The sequence below is a fragment of the Falco naumanni genome, chromosome 4 (assembly GCF_017639655.2).
Source record: "Falco naumanni isolate bFalNau1 chromosome 4, bFalNau1.pat, whole genome shotgun sequence".
Taxonomy (NCBI): domain Eukaryota; kingdom Metazoa; phylum Chordata; class Aves; order Falconiformes; family Falconidae; genus Falco; species Falco naumanni.
In genome coordinates, this window is record NC_054057.1 from 88,366,522 (window position 1) to 88,387,362 (window position 20,841).

Below are 20,841 nucleotides of genomic sequence, written 5' to 3' on the forward strand. Positions count from 1 at the left end.
TTAATAATTGAGATAAAATAAGAACAAAAGAACAATAGTAACGATAACAGTAACAGTTGTAATGAAAAGTCGGGAGAAGGGGGGAGGAATGAAATCCAAAGGGAAGGGAGGAAAGAGAACCCGTGACGCACGGCACAGCTGCTCACCCCCCGCTGACCGATGCCCAGCCAGTCCCCGAGCAGCGACCGATCGGCAGCCCCAACCAACCCCCCTCAGTTTATATACCAAGCAGGATGGCCCACGGTATGGAAATGCCCCTCCGGCTGGTTCAGGCCAGCTGACCCCGCTGTGTCCCCTCCCAGCTTCCCGTGCCCCTCCAGCCCCCCAGCAAGGCCTGAGAAACCAAGAAGTCCTTGACCTAGTACCACCCAGCAACAACCAAAAACATCAGTGTGCCATCAACATTCTTTTTACACCAAATCCAAAACACAGCACTGCACCAGCTACTAAGAAGAAAACTAACTCTATCCCAGATGAAACCAGGACAAGCGTAAGAATCCCCCTTTTTATTTTGCTTTGAGTTTGACATACGTATTCTCATTTCCTTCCCTCCACCCCCAGTTCCTTTGTGAACAAGGCAGTGAGCAATCATTCCTTCCTCATCCTTCCTATTCCACATGGGTTTATACACATATATTCTATTTAATCATGTCTTTTGCAGAGCAAAGCTCTCCTCATAAAGACGCCATTTCAGATTTTTGATCATTTTTGTCTCTCTTGTCTAACATTTTCTGGTTCAATTTTTTGCTTTCTGAAATGGGGGCACAACACTGCATGGAGTAGTCAAGGCATGCAACACCAGGAATTTATGCAAGGATATAATCCTGTTACTTGTTTTGTTCCTTCTCCAAGAACTCCTAACATGTTATTTACACTTATGACCAAGTGCTACACCGGCATTTCCATAGATGTATTTATTACAAACCCAGGTCTCATTCATGACTTAATCACCTCTGTGCTCATCACTGCATACACAAAACTAGGATTGTTCCTCCTTCTGCTCATCATTTTCTATGTCTGTACACTGAATTACATCAGGTCAGTCACTCACTATATCGGAGGGTTTCCACAGTGCTCTGCAGTGAACTCCTGCTTTTACTACCTTGAATAGCTGCAAATTGTCAGCAAACAAACAGTCATCATACGTCTTTTTCTCCAGACTATGTATGAGCACAAATCCCCTCAGGATTCCTCTAGCGACCTCCCCTCACTGTGAAAACTGGCCCTTTACTCCTGCACACTTTTTAAGTTATGTATCCATCTGGGGACATGTCCTCTCATCCCATACCTGCCTGCTTTATTCAGAAGTTTTTCACAAGGGACCTCACTGAATTCTTATTGGAAATCCAAGTGGAATATATAAATCCAGTTCTTCTGTCCTACATGTTTGCTGCCTCCTCCAGAGAACTCCAAGAGATTTGTGAGAGATTCCATTCTTTACAGCAGTCCTAAGTCTTCGGTGTGTCACATTTACCCACATGCTACTGACTTACACTTTCCTAAAAGAACAGGACACTGAATCCACCCCCACCCCATGCTGTCTCCAGGTTTTCCCCAATTAGGTTACAATGACTGGTGCACAGGGAGTTTTCCCGAGCGTTAACTTTGATCTACCCTGGGAATATTCACCCAAATGTTCCCATGAAATCCTGCCTGAAGCTGCACTGAGCAGCACAGGACAGCTGGGAGAGGTGTCCCGCTCCTCTCTGAGGAGGTGTGCATCAGAAAGTCAGAGGTGGTGCAAAAAGGGAAAGGCGAGCACTCCTATCCTGTTTGCACGATGGTGCTCTTGCACGGTTTCCTCCTCCAAGGGCACAGGAAAGCTCTAGGGTGCCAGACTGCACCTTTGCCATTGGTAATGGGCTGTTCAGCTGTCCACTCTCAGCTCTTAACATCCCCTACCACAGGGACTCCTAAAACTAGCTTCAAAACAAGGGGTTCTGTTCCACACTCAGAATAGCAGCACAGGTGCAGCAGACAGCAGAGTGAAACAGCATGTGTAACTTGGGAGCCATTTGTCACAGACTTTAATTTCTTAGAGTGAAGAAGACAGAAGAATATAAGATTCATCACTTTAAATTCTATATAGTGACAAACCAGCAAATGCATTTAACAACTCAAATACACTTTATAGACAGTAATGGATACTGTTAAAGTGTAACCTGGTATTTGGATTATCAAAGGCAGAGTCTATCAATTTTTGTTTTTCTATTAAAGTTGTTTTTTCCATCTGTTGAAAGTGGCTCTTTGTGATTTCACAGGGCATTACACTTTATGTGTCTCATTTGCTGCACCCAAAGGAATTTCATTCTGCTACATTAAAAAATACCTTGGGACACTGGCTAAGCTTTTAACTTTCCAGAACACACTGTTCCATGGCTGTCTCATCCCAGCAGTTACCTTCTTTGAATATCTAATTTATACATACATTATATGCATATATTTATGTAACTTGTATGTCATATTGCCTTTGTCACAATGAGGATTCTGTCTTTATCCCTTTGCCCCAAACCCATGCTCGCCAGCCCAGCTTCTACCACATGTGTCTGGAAGGGATACAGGCGACCTCTGAAGCACACGTAGATCTGTGTGTGACAGACATACAGACAGCTTTTGCTGTCCTGTGTGCTACACACAGGCAGAGAAATGGGAAGCTACATCAAAGTTCATTTTGCTGCAGATGTCCTACAGACACACATGGGTATGCTTTCGCTTTCATGTTAATCTTACTTTTTTCTTTGAAGGTGAAGTACAGGCCATTCTAGCTGAGCACTACCATGCCAAAGCAGGACTACCTCTTAGCAGAGGATCCTCCCAATCGTATCACCATGACTACCATCCATTACAAGTGCCATCACAAAACCCACTTCCCAATGCATCTTTCCTTTAAAACCACGGCAACCAAACACCAACGATTTTGCCCTAGTAGTAAGCCTGGTCTCACATGCGTCCCAAGCTCTCCGTGCCTCTAGCTCCCTGCACACTTGCCTTCCTGTTACAGTCACTCTACTGAATTGGCTCAGATCCTCCCATCATTGGATCAGTATGCTGAAGGACCTTGCTACAAAGTACATTTGAGGAAGGTTTAGTGTATTGCTGAATCTAACCTGCCTACTGGGTCTTCCCCAGCTGCATTGCTGCTTCGCAAGCCGATAATGGCAACTGATGGTTTAGCCCCATAGGTGACTTGAACCCACTGTGCAACACACACTGGCAAAAGCAGAGAAGGGGCTACGTCCTGCACAGCGGTGCAACCTGGTGGGCTGCCTTTTCAGAGCAGCAATATAGTCCACAGGTTCCAAACACAAGCTACATGTAAAGCATAGCTACGCGACTCATTGTGAAACGTAGCCCACTCCCATGATGATGCATATTACATTCCTTTTAAAATCATTACGGAGGGAACTTCCAGGGCTGAGGAAGCTGCACAGCATTTTCATGGATTGTTACAACACGAACAGATCCAGAGTGCATGCTGCTTCTTTTACCTTCACTGCAGTGACCCAGAAAGTTCTCTTCCCCAAGAGCTCTAGCCTGTTTGAACTAGAGGGTTTCTCACAAATACATGGAGGATGTTCCTTCTCTGAATGTGGAGGAAAATACACCCATTTCTACTAATTCTCCTCAACATGGCAAGTAGCTGCTCAATTCCGGAGCACGACGAGAGCATGATCTGACTTTGCAGGATGCCAAGCACTCCCGCCCTGGCCAGACTCTGTATGGAGCATACAAAGTGGGTATGCAGCTGCTCAAGAAGATTCAAAACCAAAATGCCACTCTCCGTCAAGTGCAACATCTTGGAACTAGCCAGGCGGAGGCAGCAGAGAAGCAGGGGCTCCTGCCACTGCCGCAAGCCTCCACCTGCCCTTACGGAGAAAGTAAAAATACTTGTCCAGCCTGCGAACAACAGAGAGCAATGCTCAGGAGCAGCCCGGGCTGGGCGCACACAGCCACAATGGAGAGGAGCTTCAGTTTTTCTACTGCAAGTCAAGCAGTAACACCAAGCTATATACAAAAGACAGAGGTGATGCACATCACAAGCAAAACTGAGAAGTCTGAGCTTGATGTGTTTCTCTCCTGCATTTTCTCACAACCTCCAATATTATTATAGTGACGCACAACACCAGAGAATATAATTGCTGTAGTGATTACTTACAGCCATTACATTAAGCTTTAAAGTGCTCCTTTCAAATTGAACAATGTTTTTTCAAAGTCAACAGCTGGTTCACAGCTTGAAAGCAACAGTTAAGATAAATTAAATAAAAAGGGTAATAAAATCACAGGCTAAATTTAATTTCTGAAACACATGCAAACACCAGCAAAGCCTTTAAAATATCTTTTAAAAACATCCACACATACAAAAGTCAATACAGCCAACAATTATAAGAATGTGATGTATGAACACAAATAACTGTGTACACTTCTAAATATAGTTAAAATGGAGCACAAAAACAAATTCATGCAGCATTTATAGCCCTGTCTAGAGGATAAGTCAAACAAAGTTTCACATGAGATTTGTAAATCTTGGGAGGAAGGAAAAAAATATATTTTTTTAATATATTCTTCCTCTTAAACACATATAAAGTGTGATTAATGAAAACAACACGTGCCTACCCTTAGGATAAAAAGATGACCTCGGGCATGCTTAAGATCAGTACAGTGCAAGGAGCCTTTATCAGCTCTTGACATGCACTACTGGAACAACAGGCAAGACTTAGATTTCCAGAGTGTACAACTTCATTTAAATGCCAAGAGACTTTTGTCTGGCCTCATCTTCTCTTCTGTTTGCCATTGGGAGAACACTATTCACAATTCAAATGGCCTCTGCTTGGCTAGTGATGAAGTGCTGAAGCTACATATCCATTCAGATGAGACAGAAAAACATAAAGGAGCCATGCTCTGGCTTTCTTCCACACTCCTGTCAGCTTTCCACCTATGGCACCATTCCAAACAGGCCAACTAGCGAGCAAGCTGTCTCTTTGCCTCCACCCCATTATATTGTTGATCAGCTGTTCAGCATTTTACATCTTACCACGCTTGAAAAAGAAAATGATGCAAGAATGCAAAATACATATTTCACCTTCTTTATCACAACAGGGGGGGTTGCCATATCATAAAGGCTGTTTCTTATCAGTGCTCATTAGCAAGAAGAAATATCCCAAATCAGTTTTCCTTGTAAATATTTCCAGCAGGCAGACAGATCTGGTGTCACAGTTTAACATAAGTGTATGAGACAGGTATATGGAACAGACAGGTGTATTGTCAGTTACACACCATTTTCTTCCTTCCTCGCAGTTTGTCCCTTGCAAGCAGCAATAGGGACTATGACAGAAGAGATTAGCCAGCCACTTGCTCTAGAAATCACTGGGACTACCCGAGTAGTAAAAACTGCACTAAGCACACATCCAAAAGAATGAGATTAATACATAAAAGAGGATGTACCTCATTACTTTTAAGAAGAGGCATATCTCTGTGAAGGTGGATTACACCAAATATTTTCCTACACTTAGTGCACAAGCAAGATTTTGGCAGGCACTCAGAACAAGAGGATGGGTTGGCATATATTCAGTACGTGATTCACCTCACCTACATTTATCTGCTGCAGAGGCAAGGTCATCTGAGCTAGTCTTTTAGCTTCCTTCTGTAGCCTGAGGAGATAAACAGACATCCAGAGAGAGCAATTTAGCCCACTTGCTTGCCTACTCGAAGTATCCCATCTCAGGCTGAGATGGATCTCTCTCCCTCAAACAACTCAAGAGAGCTCAGAGGATCAGCTTGTGCTGGACACCTAGCAGAACCTGGCCCAGACTAAATATAACCTCCTACCTAGGGTCCAGCTGAGACAACAGAAAGGGTACTTACTGCCATAAAGATTTTTTTAAAAGATTTGTTGTAAAGATTTTTTTGTTCCTTTTAATGTTGAAGGAGCTGTCTGAACATGTTTGCAAATACAAAAGAGATTCAAGTTGATGTAAGCAAAAAAAAGAAATAACTAAATTTTAAAAACAGCCAAACTTACACAATCTCCATCCAGCAAAGGTAACTAAGGCTACGTATGTAAGCAATACTGACTATGTTTCAGTTCCATCTCAGCACCGACACACATGTCCCAGATGGATGTTACATAATGTTTTTGGAAAAATAAGTGTTTTCCAGTGATTTTTGAAAGTAGAACTGGGTGTGCTGTTATAGCCTACTCCAGAAAGAACACCGTGTGTCCTACACACACTGCAATGAAATGCATTCCAAAGTGTCATGCAAAATGTCACCTTATCTCACTTAAAGTTATTCCATCTAGCAATATCAGAGAAATTATGACAATATGTTGTTCTACATGAAAGTACATGACAGCACTATTTGTGAGACCTGGCAGCTGCCACTCTCAGCAGAGCAGATGGCAGTGATAAAAACACAATGCAGGGAACAGGTTGATAAAGACATACCCGTCATTACGCTTTTGCTGTACAATTACACTCAGGTCCAAGATACAATCGAAATGCACGGCTGTGTCACTCTCGAGCAGGAAGACCTTGCTTATCTGAAGAAAATAACTTTTGTATAAAAACTAATTCTGTACATATTATTAATCAGAATCATTCATCTCCTGTCCACAGGAGAAAAGAAAGCAGCCAGGGAAGACATTTGAAGTCTTTAAAGTCTTATGTGTTCATACTTTTGCTCTTGCAGAGGCAGAGACAACCACTCATCACCTGTAATGGAAAATTAGAGTCAGCCATAACAAATACTCTTATGGCTATCATCAATTTACACTCCCATCTAGGTACCAGAGGGCATCTTACCTCCCATTTTCACTTTCTTTTTTTTTTTTTTTTTGGGGGGGGTGGGGTGGGTGGGGCAGGCCCAGGGCAGGATGTGGAGAAGTGTTGAATGAGTATATTGGTCATGAAGGTACCAGCCAACCACTTCTAAAAGCAGAAACAGTCTACTTCCCTAAGGCACACATGGCACAGCAGCAGCACCACCAGCCTTTCCTGTGCTCCATCCCTGCCCCAGGCTGCACAGGCCATGCCTACGCTGCCAGGCACTTTTCTGCTGCCACGGCTAGTAAAGGCACACACCACCCAGGCCAGTCCTGACAGCACGTTCCTGATGCAGATGACTGGAGGGGCACTGGCTGCCATCACCTCACAGAAGCACCACATTTGTCAGCAACAGTCCCTGCCCACATACAGCCAGTCACCCCAGTGTGGCAGAGCTGCTGGTGCCCTTGGCAGCGCAGCACCTAGACACCAGTCCTGCAGGCAAACCACCAGAGCACCAACGTCAAACCCAACAGCTTTCCCACACCGCGGAACGAGGAACCTACAGGTGCCAGTTCAGCTGAGATCAGCTGCTGGAAATGCTGTCTCAGAGAACAAGGACACCAAATAATATTCACAGCCCTGTCGCAGCACTCTCCAAACTAGCCAGCTGCAACGAGGCTTTTACCATCCCACACCAGGTTAACTTCAGTAAGTAGTCCCTGCGCCTTGTCCCAGCACGGCCACCCATCCCCCACAAGGGTTCAACCGTTCATCTACTGTCCGTGCTGTTTCTTCACACACTTCAGCCCAGCCCACTTCTTGCCTCTGCTGCATCCCTCTCCTTGTCTCTCCTCCATCCAGGGCACTCTCTCCCCCCTCCCTCTGTTTCTTCCAGGTCTCTCTCCATTACCTGCTCCTCCCCCATACACCCCTTAGAGATATTTAACTACTTAGCAGGAACCAGCCACAGCTGCACCTGATCCACATCAGCCAACCCACCCCCCTGAAGCCAGCCCACAGCTGTATATTGTTAATTAATCCAGCTTTATTCCTCTACAATTCCTCTACATAGCCCTTTAACACCATTGACACACTTAGTTATACTAAGGCCTTCTTTATAAATAGGCAAACTAGTAAAATCAACTAGAATTTTAAGTTCTAGCTGAAAATCTGTTAGCCTTTGTAAGAGAATTTAAACCTGGGGCATGAACATAAAATGCACATATAATGTCTACTTTAATATATGAACTCCAATCAAAACCTTTTAAATTCCATACTTGCTTATTAAGTAATCAGAATAATTAACCTTGCAGTAGTTTTTAAATGTGTGTAAAATAAACACAGTGGGTTTAGCACTAAATATGTTCCTACAAGATGTTAATAGAGACCACTTGTACTTTCCAAGATAAACAAAAAATTAATCTCTAACAGCACAATAATTAATGATATGCAATGGAAGACATAACGTACAGGTAATTAACATGACAAAACAGAACACGGATGATACACAACCAAAGGTACAGCTAAATGCACATATAATTGAAATAGTTATGAATACAGATTAGCAGGTTTTAAACCTTTGTATAGTTAGAGAAAGAGCTCCTTTCCTAGGAAAACTGTGCTCCTGCCTGTCAGTCATTTTGCTTCTACTAGAACAAAGGATAATAAGCCTGATAATAACCTGTTAATATATTCTACTTGAAAATCTTCTATAAAATTGGCTATACTATTACATTTAAATATTGTGTGGTTTAATGTGCAAGCATACGTTATATCCTGATATAATTCCAAAAATTTAAGTAAGTTTAGGAAACAAACAATTAAAGACCTGGCACCTAACTAGCACTAACAAACACGTAACTAGTTTGTTTTATGTAACAGTACACAGGCCTAACAAAGAGAGCAGAGCTGACAGGAGCTGGAACCCCAAAGGACAGTTATGAGGTATGAATTATCAGAATATGTTATCCAGCTGCCCCAACTCACTCCTGCAGCACTCACAATTCGGCATTTCCCATGGAAGGTCTCAACACCATCTTAAGTGCAACTGCCTACACTAATATAGGAAGGGAATTAATCCTATGAGGGTTTGAGAAGTGGAGAAGTTAATTTATACTAGAAGCCTGACAGACCCCAACTCCAACTCACAACTGCAATTATTACCCATTACAAAAACACCTGGTTGTTAAAAATGTGGCTACAAACCTTGGATCTCTGCAAGGGCCACCTCGCCCCTCATGCCCTGGACTCAATAGGCTTCCTCTTGCAGGTTGTTTTTGAACCTTTACACTTTCCACTTGCAAAGGCATCATAAAATTCTGGATCCTTGCTCACCTGACGTGACTACAGAGTCCTTTAACAGCCCCCTACAGTTACTGCTAGACCCTCTTTCCTTTCTACAAATAATTAGCCAAATACCATTTAAAGGCTAATGTGTTTTAGGGTCTCACCTTTACATATCACAGAGACACAATTTATGGCAGCCTAATGGCAAGCTGTAGTGTAAGCTTAATAAGATGCATATAAAATTAATATTTCTGAAGATACAGGACTTATAAAATACTGTGGCAACCATCAAAATGTCATGAAGTGTTACGAAATCTTCAACATAACTTCCATAGTTTCACCTTGGTTTATTTTCTTCTTTACAAAATGGGAAAGAGATGTATCAAGAATGTAAATTTTTCATTTATTGTCATAAATTTGCTTTTATTTAAGAGCAACTGCAGTAACTGTGATGAGCACAATGTAAATTCCAGCTTAGGAAACCATCACTGCCGAAAGTCACAGTGGAAGGAAACACTAATTCTCAGGACAGGCTTTCCCCCTCAAGCTGCAAGTCACTTCAGGATGGGCTTCATCAACTGTCAGGATAAGGGCAGAAGTCCCACAGAAAGCATCTTCTCATGGCTCTAGGCTGCAAAGCACAGGTAACAAGGAGACAGACCACCTCCCTTAGTAATTCCAGAGTGCCAGGCTGCCAAAAAGGGACCTGGGCATTCCTGAGGAGCAGCTTGAAGTCCTGAGGAGCTGGAGAATTTTCAGTGCTGCTGTTGTGCTCCTGCAGTGATTATCCAAGAAACTACTCAGTACAAGAACTCCCCTCATAAGAGCACCAGAAAGGACCTGAGTCACAGCACACCTGGGATTTGAGACAAGGTGGACCAACAGCAGTTTCCTCACATGATCCGCTGTTGCCCATTCTGCTAATATATCCGAGAGGCAGCGGACAGCAGCCACCAGAGCGAGCTGCTGTGCTTACATGCCATTGCTCTTGCTGGCCCACCACTGCAGAGATGCTAGAATGAGACCTAGGATGCTCTCCATGTGTGACACAGTGGTGGAGAGGGTTTCATCTTTAATAAAAACTCCAGACAAAGTCAAACCACCTGACACTATTTTGCCCATCAGCAGTGCAAGTAATTTACACATCCCTACTTGGGTTTATATATTTGGGGCATCTGTTTAGTTTTTATTACTTCTGGCCTTGGCTCCCACACTCCTTCACAGATCAAGTAACTGCCTTCCCTATTTGCTAATTCCAACAGCTGGTTATTACTCACCAGACTCCTGCTATACTCGCCTGGGGAAGAACCATAAATAAATGTGTACAAGCAAGCAGATGCTGTCATTTTAAAAATTGATCCACCCAGTAAAAATGTCCTATTTAGGACTCAAGTGGTGAATCACTAAGCGTGTGTCTTGATGTCATTTTAATAAAATCCAAAAAACAATCATAGGACTTTGTTCATTAATTCAAATTAGTAAATGAAGAAAGTGTTATAAAAGAGAGTATTATTACCAATAAATAATTAAATTATGAACAGGTCAAACACCTGCTCTTTCCAATACAGACAAAGGCAAGGTAAGATACAGAGCATTTTTTGTTATTCGGTATAACTAATCACTTTTCCACCAGTGGCAGACAAGGTAACATCAGGTCACCATGGGTCCTGGAATCTATGACTGCAAGCAGAAGAGAGAAATACAGATGGTTTATCAGACTTTATTATCTCTCTTAATTGTGTGCCTGTTTATTAGCTTTTTTTTTTTTAAAAAAGGTAATTTCTTTCTGAATGTCAGTGCTAGGAGGAAGTGAGCTGTCTGAAGCATATTTTAAAAATACACAGAATATAAAAGAATAAAAAGTGCTTTGCAGACCGTAACGCAGGAAGCAGCAGGGAAAAAAAATCCTGGTACCAACTTTTCCTCCACATTTTAAGAGGGATATCTTTCTGCAAGGTTAGGCGGTTTGGCTTCCACAATCCTTAAAAAAATGACTTCTGATGAAAACAGCACAAGTTTCAGTGATGGTGGCATAATCCACAGGGAAACAGAACTCTTCCCCATCAATTTCTGCAGGTTACACAGATAACAACAATCTTTGTTCCTTGGCAGCAGGAATTAAATGATCTCCTGTGGACTTAAAATGGAAATGTCTAGCACTAAAGTCATCCGCTTCCTTGGTCAGACAGCTCACAAAAAAAAAAAAAAAAAAAAGCTGCATTAGTTTACAGACATTTCAAAACCAGTATGCATGTACTGCAGGTTAACTACTCTGGTACCAAAACTTCAAAACTTCCCACTTCAGCTCTTGCAAATCTGTTCTGTTTTTTCAATAAAAACAATTTCAACCAAATTGCTAATATGCAGTATGGTATTATGGGCTTTTAGTGGATCTTCCTCCTAAAGGCCAAACACACTACAACATGACTGAGCACTCACCTGAAAACCTGTCTTGATTAGCTTAGCAGACATACAGCTCAGCCCTTTCAAGACTACTGATGCTATGTCAGCATTCAACTGTTGTACCTAAATATGACTGACCAGGAATAATTGTCTTCCAGCGCACGCTCAAGGATAAATGCTGAACCTCTCTGAACACCCAAAACCTAAGATCTACTCCCAATTGGTTCTTCACCTACAGTAAAACTCATAAAGTTTACCATGGCCTTAATGCCCCACTGTTGCGCTAGATTACATGTTCAGAACTTAGTGTTATTTAAAATACCAGAAAAAAAACCCAAATCTTCGACATGTAATTTTTGAAAATATTCCTAATATTTAAACTAGGAAAACTATGATTTAACCAGAATTGTATTAACCAGTTTAAAGAGGAATAAGTTAATATAAACAGCAATAAAAACTGGAGAGTCTGTAAGCACAAGATTAGCAACACTTGGTAGCATCATCATAAATTACAAGTATTGAACACAAGGTCTAATAAAAAGTTTTCCTTGCCAGTTAAACACTTCCTCCTATAGCAGCATATATTAACATTTAGCAATCAAGGAGGAGAAAATTCTAAATGATGCTGCTAAAATCACACAGTCACAGGACAAACTTAGAGGTGCCAAGAGAAAGGCAGTTAGAAGGCAGAGAATAGATGTGCCAGCATGATAAGCCACAGCAGCAAGTCTAAGGTGTGACAGAAGTGGAAGTCATTTGAGCAAGACAGCTGGGGAATGGGGTCGAGTCGCAAGCAGCAGCAGTGACAGGAGGACTCAAATCAACTCTTTTTTTTTGGAAAGCACTACTGACTGAGCATAGGACAAAGAAGAGTGAGTGTTCTCTCAGTACGAAAGGTGACAAATTTAAATTTTTCTGTAAACATAAGATTTTCATCAAGTCTGAAGATTTCAGCCCCAGACAAGAGGCACTTTTTTCTGAGTTAAAAATTCCTCATTTCTTGTTATGTTGCTTTAGATTTTGATTCCCAATGTTAAGACATTCCTCTGAGTTGCTGAATTTTAAGTAAAATAGCATTTTCTTTGCAGAAAGAAACACATTCAGGGCACATTATGAAAGCAAGCCGGGGATGAAAGATGCCACACAAAGCGTGTTAGAAGACTGAGGTGCATATTCCATACGGGAAGCATGTCTTAAGCACTGATTAAACCCATGCAGCATAAACCACGAGAAGGACACTGCCTGGCAGCAGCATTCATCCCCCACGCTTCTCGGGTCCTGTCAGGCTGCTCAGATCAGCACCCAGACAAGCCTTCTTCCTTAATACTTAAGATCAACAAAGATTTGTGTATCTCCCATCTTCCAGGAGTCATCTACCTGTTAACAGCTGTCCCACTTTTGGAACACAGAAATTTCCAAAGTGACAGCAGCCACCTTCCTCATACTATCGCCGTACAGTTAACAAGTAAGCTACAGTTGAAAGAAAATGACATTGGATTTATACGTTCCCCTTCGATGCAAACAGCTGCGTCACTCATGCAATTACCAAATTCCGGTGGGCTGGCTGCCCACAGGAGCCCAAATGACCCCGAGTTTTGGCGACCCCACACTGCTCACGGAGACCCAGGGCTCAGTTTCAGAGCCGTTACCCCAGCAAAAAGCCAGCAAGGCCACCGGAGGGAACGGCCCCGCTGCCCTCACCCACCCGCACGCCCATCGCCCCCTTCCTTACATCTGCACGGGCAGAACCAGTTACGTGACGAACCGGGCGATAAGGCAGGTCTGGGCTACAAGGAACCCAGAAGCGAGCACTGTTTTAAGCCAGAGGATGTCTCCAGGCCGGCCCCCCCCGGCACCGCACGGGGCCCTGCGGTGAGGGCCCAGCCGCCGGGACGAACGGCCGGGCCGCCCGGGAAAGCATGCGGCCCCGCCCCCGCCCCGCCCCCGCCCCTCCCCCGCGGCGCAGGCCCGGCCGCCATGGCGGCGGCGGCGGCTGCTGAGGCGGGGGGTCCGGCCGCCGGCCCCGCGCTGTGGGCGGAGGTGCGGGCGCTGTTGCCCGGCGCCGAGGAGGGGCTGACCTTGGCGCTGAGCGGCGAGGTGGAGGACTGCGTCCTGCTGCTGCTGCGGCGGGCCCGCGGGCTGCTGTACGGCGCGGCGGGCCGGCCCGGCGGGGAGGCGGCGACGGGGCTGCGGCGCCTGGGCGACGTCCTGCGCGACTACTCCTGGGAGAGGCTGAACGCGGGGCCGTGGCGGGAGGTCGTTAAGGCCTGGCGGCAGGTGTACGCCTACGGCTGCCTCTTCGGGGCGCTGGCCGAGGTCGCTGCTGGCCGCCCGCTGGCGCCCGCCGTCCGCCTCTGCGACATGGGGCTGCTGATGGGCGCCGCTGTCCTGGACAACGTCCTCGCTCGCCTGGTCCGCGTCCTGCAGGCGCACCTGCCGCGCGGGGAGCGGCGCGCCGCGGCCTCGTGGAGCGCCAAGGTACCGCCGCGGCCCTGAGGCGACCCCGCCGGCATCCCCCCCCCAGCCGGGTTCCCCCCCGGCCCGCTCCCCTCGGGTTCCACCCCCCGGCCCGCTCTCTTCTGGTCCCCCCCGCGCCCCCTGGCCACCCCCGTTCTCCCGCCGCGGGCCGAGGCCGGGCTCCCCCCGGGCCGGCGGTCCCCCGTGTCCTGCTGTTTTCCCGGGGGCGGGCGGGCGCCCCCGCTGGCACAGCTGAAGGGGCCGCCTGTGTTCCAGAGGGCCCGGATCGCCCCCGCCCCGGCCCCGGCAGTGCCGCCAGGAGATGCGCTTCCACACCTCCGCTGCCCTTCGCTCGAGCATTTCAGAGACAACTATCTGATCCCGCAGAAGCCGGTGGTCTTGGAGGGCATTATGGACCACTGGCCCTGTATGAAGAAGTGGAGGTGAGAAGTAAAGAGTTTCCGTCCCGGCCCAGTGAGGGCGAGGATCGGTCTGCTGGAGCGGTGGGACCCTCGCGGTAGGCAGGTGCCACCGGGGTGGCCGGTCAGCAGCACCCTCCCGCTGCCGGTTGTCTTTGCTTTGTAGAAGCTGCCCCACGGATGGGGGGAGCGCACCATGACATCCAGGTATCGCATGGTGGGTGCGCCGGGGGAGCCGACCCCGGCTGGGCTGGTGCTGAGGTGCCGCCCGCGGCCCTGCTGGGGACCCCCCCAGGTGGGCGCCCCGTGCCGCTGAGCCAGACGGCAGTGGTGAGCACACGTGGTGTGACAGGTCACTGTTGCAGGGAGCTGCTCTCGCCTTAGCTGGGTCAACGTTACACAGGTCGGTGGGTTTACATCTCTGTCAGAACTTGCTGTAATTAGTGCAGTGGAAAGTGAATTTCAGAGGTGTGTCTGTGAGCGCAACTGGCTTTTCCATTCACAAGAGCAAGCACTGGTGTTTGTCCAGTGTTTGTTGAGTTTCAGACGCCACCATTCAGAAGTGAGTAATAACATCATGCCACTTGTGTAATGTAAGCAATGGAGCCAGTGTTTCCAATACTGCAAATTGAATATATGTGTGATGAAACTCATGATTCCTTAAAAGGGAAAAAGCACTCGCGTTATTTGAGCAGCAATTGCTTTTGTTCCATAACCAAGGGTAAAATGGTCATTAACTGAACACACTTGCTATTTCTTAGGGATTTTATTCTTTTTTGAGGGAAAGTACTCCACTGCTTAACTTCAGACACTTAAAAAGATTAATCTGTCCACGTAGTTAATATCATTGTCAATGGAGAGATACACACCACCCATCAAAGTAAGTCCTCTGACTTTAGCCAGGTTGGACATTAATTGACACCTGCATACAGACTTTGGCACTGACAGAGATTTCATTTAGCATAAATCATAAAAAGATACAACGTCTCATTTAGCAAATGTGGCAGCAGGCAGCAAAAAGATTAGCTGTTCCTAGTCAAAAGACTTAACAGCTTAAATCTCCTTAGCTCGTAAGGAAACAACAATTAACTCAGGTAGACAAGGTTTTGAAACAAAATAGTTGTGGTATAATGTACACACAAACTTGACTGCTTATTTCTTTGCTGCTTGCATCCTTTTCTGCTGCCTTCTGCAACCTCTGGCTGGTTGGTTTTAGGAATAAACTCATCGTAGCAGAGTTTTATTATGCTAAAAGATTAGATTTTCATTGATTGTCTTACATTCCAAATGAGTAAGAAAAGCGATATAAAAGGCTAATGGAACTTTCTTTATTTCAGTGTGGAATATTTCTATCAAGTTGCTGGGTGTCGCACAGTCCCTGTGGAACTGGGTGCCCGATACACAGATGAGGAGTGGTCTCAGAAGCTCATGACTGTCAGTGACTTCATCAACCAGTATATTGTGAATGAGGTCTGTTACTGTCATTCTGTTTCATCTCCAAATACAGCAGTGTGTTACTGGTACAGAATTTCTGCTTAGAACAAATACACTTACAGGTGATGTCAAGAGAGAGGGTATGTTATAAGTACAACTCTGAATTACAAGGTTTGGCATATTTTCAAGATCTGAAGCTACAAATAAGCTAGGCTTGAGTTTTATATATAATCAAATGTACAACAGCTAAAATCTGATGAATAGCTGGATACCTTCTGCAGCAAAAGCCTGAATGGTTGATTCTAAGGATAAGGGACCTTCACCCAGCTGTTTTGTTCCTCTTGGTTACTAAACTGCTTAGTGAGATCTGGGATCAAGATCCAAATTCACATGGCGCCACGTAAAAAAAAAAAGAAAGTTGATTAGCAATTGAATGTCATTTTACTTTCACAGCTCATGATCTGAAGCCCTCATCTCTGTTTCCTAGTCTTCTGTCAGGAAGAACCATGTGCCATTGCAGATTGGTCTGCGGTGCAGTCTGGAATAGAATATAGAGATACAGGGAGTGAAGGTGAACTCATCTGTATACCAGCAGGGTTTAGCTATAAAAATGCAGAGATTCTGCAGGATTATAGCTAGTTTTTTTCCAGTAACTTTAGCCAGATAATTTGTTGATTGTGGGGATATATCTATACTCTTACAATTTCAGTGTAGCTGTAAGTTACTATTTCAGAAGACCCCATTATACTAGTCAGCTGTTGAAACAATTCTAGTATTCTCAAATAGGACATTAGAAATGGATGTTACCTGTAAGTAGATTCTACTCACCTATAAGTAAATCAACTGTGACTCAGAAGTCTTGCCCTGTATGTCACTATGTGGTTTGTTTTTTTTTTCTCTGCTGTAATTTCAGAACAGTGTAGGATACCTTGCCCAGCACCAGCTTTTCGATCAGGTAAAACTGAGTGAATGTTTTTATCTTTCTGCAGTCAAGTGTTCCTTTTGTAGCACAGGTCCTCACTGATGATGGCAAGTCTAGTACTAGACAGAAGGGGCATACGGAGAATTTATGATATTTCTTAAGTTTCTGTTCCCACAGTTTAAAGGAACAGAGGGAGGGGTTCATTCAGTTTGGCTGAAAGGCATGGGAACAAAACCCTTTGGAGGTGAAGACATTCAGTCCTAGCACTGTTTTGGTGCAATGTAGCATACGCTTAGAGGGATACTAGCTGCAAAGCAGCATTTCCTCAAAGAATATGTAGGTCAGGGAAGAGGTTTGGACAGGAAACAGTCTTCAGTGGTGATGTGGTCACCATATTCTGAAGTGTCATTCCAGCTAACCAGAGATCAGGTTGGTGGGAGGCAGAGAAGCAAGCTTAGTGTATAAAAGATCAGCTGCTCCTTTTCCATGATCAGCAAACCTTCTTATTCTTGCGGGTTTCTCTGGTTTCTGCTAAAGCAAAAGGTCTCTGAAGAATTGAGGAACCTCTTTCTTTCTCCCACCTCTCCTTCCAACAGAACCTGCTTGCTAGGACAGAAAGTGTAAGGACATTTCCTGCAGATTCTTAGCAATTCAGCTACTTCTCTCCTGCCTGTGCTGGATAAGCAGGTCATTTGTTTTCTTTGTGTCAAGCCATGTTCCTCTGTTCTAAGAATTGCATACCTTTGGCAAGTCAGCACATACCCTTTCTAATGTTTCTTTCTTTATGGGAATAGATCCCAGAATTGAAAGAGGATATCAGTATCCCTGACTACTGCTGCCTGGGGGAAGGGGAAGAAGATGACATCACTATTAATGCTTGGTTTGGTCCAGAAGGCACTATCTCACCTCTTCATCAGGATCCCCAGCAAAATTTTTTGGCTCAGGTCTGTACTCTACTTACTTTACACATGCCATTCTATACCTTAGAAAAAATGCTTATGGTATGTAAGTGTTAGAGACAAGGGTAGCAGACAACTTGATGAACAATTGAAGGACAGAGGATATGCAGGTATTATTTTGTTACTCTATTGCATTTGTCACTACTGCAACTTGATAGTCAGTGTAATCTTGTAGGCCGCAAGTGCTCCTCATTGAGGTAGACCATTACTTACCCTCATTTTACAGATGAGAAATGAAGATCACAAGCAGCAGCTTTTCCAAGGTCACACAAGGAATTTGCAACAAAGTTGGGAAGAACCTAGATCCTATCATAGCATACCAAGGAGCTTCCTTTTCTGGAACAGCAAAATTTTGGGATGGACTTAGGTGCATACTTTAATCCACTTCACGTTACTTAGTAAAATACCTGCTTGTGCATGCATGGAGAGGCAGATGAAATACTACTTGCATTGTGACCTCATTGCTGCCAAGTGAGCTACTGGTGATAGGCTTCTTGATGATGACTTTTAGTGCAGAGTAACACAGTAAAAACATGGGGCCCTGTGTGGTAAGCGCTGTACAAGTCCAAAGATGTATTCCTGGTCCAGCTGACAGCTGTACTTCTTCAAACACTGAGGGGTTTTTAGCTTACTGGAAGGAGATCACCATTTCTTCCTCTATCCCATCAGACTCTTTAAAAAAATATGGCTTACACTTTCAAACATTTTCCAGTAGGATCATGACCTTGAGTACTTTTACTTGTGCTTATTTATGGGTTGAGCCTTAGTTCCTCTGTCCCAAACAGCTGCATCTTGCTAACCTTGTTTTCACTTAGAACTGAGGCTTCATTCAGGCCTTCTTAAAGTGGGTTTTTACAACTGCTGTGCAATTATGTAGGTACTGTATTTCTCTTCCCTGCTAACCTGCCCCACATAGACACACACACAGACAACTGGATTCTGAAGGTGAAGTATCCTACTATAAACACTATGTAAAGCTTGAGGGGAATTTTTTTAGGTGCAAGTCAGTTACAGAAGTTGTTGGACTGGGAAAAGATACTTCCCTTAAAAACTTCAGAATTTGTATTCTTCTGCCTGAGCCATGGGGTATTATCTGCCAGTGCTGTAAAAGAATCTGTAATCTGAACAGCAGCTGATCTGACAGTTTTCAGTTTTCAATCAAAACTGCCCTGCTTCTTGATGCCATTTAAACTGTGGCTGTGGAATACAGGGAGGCACAAGTACAGGTGACAAGGTGGAATGATCCCTACTGGCCGGTGGCAGCTGCTGCAGAGATCATCATATTTCCATTAATGAGGAAACCAGTATCTGGAGATGCAGGCAGTGTTGCCCATTAACTTGCACATTCACCTTTGCAATACACAAGGCCTTAAGCCAGCGAGGCAAGTGAAGGAAGGAGCCATTAACAGCTCATGGCAGTCCAGGGTAACACCAGCCCTCCAAAAGAAATTCAAGGATTCATGCTGTTGGAGCAATAACCGATTTTCTTTACTTCTCTACATCACCAAAAATAGTGCTTAACTTGGTTCTTTAGAGAGCTAATTAATATCCATAATCCCTTTGGGGTATGGAAGGCATCCTAAAAACACATGGACAGCCACAGTTACTCAGATCAATGCTCCAGTAGTTTAACCAGCGATGGTAAAGAATGGGACGGGGCAGGAATGCATTGGTACTTGTCCAGCCTTTATGTGCTGTCCTTGAAGCAACATAAACTCTAGCATTACAACTTGGGTGTTGGCAAGATTTCAGGAAATCCTGTTCTGTTACATGGGAAGGGATGTTAAGCTGGAGGAAAAGCGGCTTGGTTAGGAATAGTTTGGTAGCATGCCAGTCCAGGGTGCTGTGGCTAGTCAGGGTACTGACTTGCCCTTTAATACAGTACTTCCAAACAAGTATGATCTTGCCTGGCCCTTGAAGGAATCTTATATCCTGGCCCAAGCAGCATGAATGTTTGCCCTGTGCCTTCAGCAGGCATTTCACTGGTGTCGGTGCAGGAATTGGCTTTGACTCTGTTCTGCCACTTCATTCTAGGCACCAGTGCAGTGCAGTGCAGTGTAGTGTTCAGGTCGGTCAGCCCCATGCCTTATCAATTCTAGTCTTTCAATTAAGCACTCTGGCAGAAGAACTGATTTAATGACAGCACGGAGATAAGGGCTAAAGGAGTATATGGAAGCTTAGGAGTCACTCTTAGCTGTCACCTCTGGCTGCTGACATGAACTGCACTGAAGACTCAAACTCCTTATTCTCAGTTCTTCAAATCGCTTTTCTAGCTCTGTAGAGCCCAAATAACATTGTATATAAGTTGGGTGCCTTAAACTTTGGATTTAAAGTAACTTGGTTAAAGGCATTTCCTGGTGTATCAAATTCTTACTTGCTCCAAGGGAACGGGTACTTGAATTCCAATAGTCTGATTTAACTTTTTATTATAGCAGTGTCTGTTTATTAATAACAAAGATAATTATTTTTCTTGCAATCGGGTATATTTTGCTGTTAAATGCCAGCTGTGGCCCACAGTTTCTAATAACATGCAGGTTAATGACAGGTGGAAAACATTTATTGTAATAATACAGGTATTTGGAAGAAAGTACATCCGTCTGTATTCACCACAAGATTCAGAAAACCTGTACCCACATGAAAGCCAAATTCTTCACAACACTAGTCAGGTAAATAGTTGCCTGAAATTTTACTATCCGTAACGTTGCTTTATCAAATCATATTTGAGTAAAGACATTCTACTGATGATTGTTCTGATTTTTTATAGGTTGATGTGGAAGATCCTGACTTAGTTAAATTTCCCAGTTTCAGAAAGGCTGCATTTCAGTCCTGTGTTCTGATGCCTGGACAGGTTCTGTTTATTCCAGTTAAATACTGGCACTATGTACGATCGCTTGATATCAGCTTCTCTGTCAGTTTCTGGTGGACATAGCTCTGAAGCATAAAGTCTGTTAGTATTATACTAGAAATTAAAAATCAGAAAAAGTCGCATCTGGCATCTTCTTACAAGAGAATTCTTAAGCATGAGAATGTTCTTCCTTACCTAGAGGTTAGAGGTGGATTAAAAAAAACCCCAAACCAACAAACTCTTGTTTCAGCATGATGAATGAATCTGGATGGGTAAATGGAAAGCAGATGCTGCAGCAACATTTTTTGGGGGGATGTTTCTAATACAGTCTCCTCATACAGTGCATCTGTTA

At 44.3% G+C, this 20,841-nt stretch overlaps 1 protein-coding gene and 1 long non-coding RNA gene across 6 annotated transcripts in view; one reads left to right on the top strand and one right to left on the bottom strand.

The window, feature by feature from the left end:
* The window catches only part of LOC121087745, a 112,379-nt gene extending 99,021 nt beyond the window's left edge, over positions 1 to 13,358 (bottom strand). The window contains exons 1-3 of one of the 3 annotated variants that reach the window (XR_005827718.1): positions 13,186 to 13,358; positions 12,831 to 12,923; positions 9,383 to 11,239 (exon numbers count right to left, since the gene is read on the bottom strand). This is a non-coding gene — a long non-coding RNA (uncharacterized LOC121087745). The other 2 variants (XR_005827716.1, XR_005827717.1) reach the window with 2 other exon arrangements.
* A 48-nt stretch (positions 13,359 to 13,406) lies between these two features.
* On the top strand, positions 13,407 to 20,629 carry KDM8 (lysine demethylase 8). Of its 3 annotated transcripts, XM_040593092.1 has the most exons (7): positions 13,407 to 13,931; positions 14,187 to 14,353; positions 15,667 to 15,799; positions 16,677 to 16,718; positions 17,480 to 17,629; positions 20,218 to 20,310; positions 20,409 to 20,629. In XM_040593092.1, exons 1-7 carry the CDS (start codon positions 13,431 to 13,433, stop codon positions 20,571 to 20,573), a joined length of 1,251 nt encoding a protein of 416 aa, XP_040449026.1. In that variant the 5' UTR covers positions 13,407 to 13,430; the 3' UTR covers positions 20,574 to 20,629. The 3 variants fall into 3 exon arrangements, with proteins under 3 accessions (XP_040449026.1, XP_040449027.1, XP_040449028.1); XM_040593093.1 differs by lacking the exon at positions 16,677 to 16,718; XM_040593094.1 differs by lacking the exons at positions 20,218 to 20,310; positions 20,409 to 20,629 and adding an exon at positions 17,871 to 18,196.
* The last annotated feature ends 212 nt before the right edge of the window (positions 20,630 to 20,841 follow it).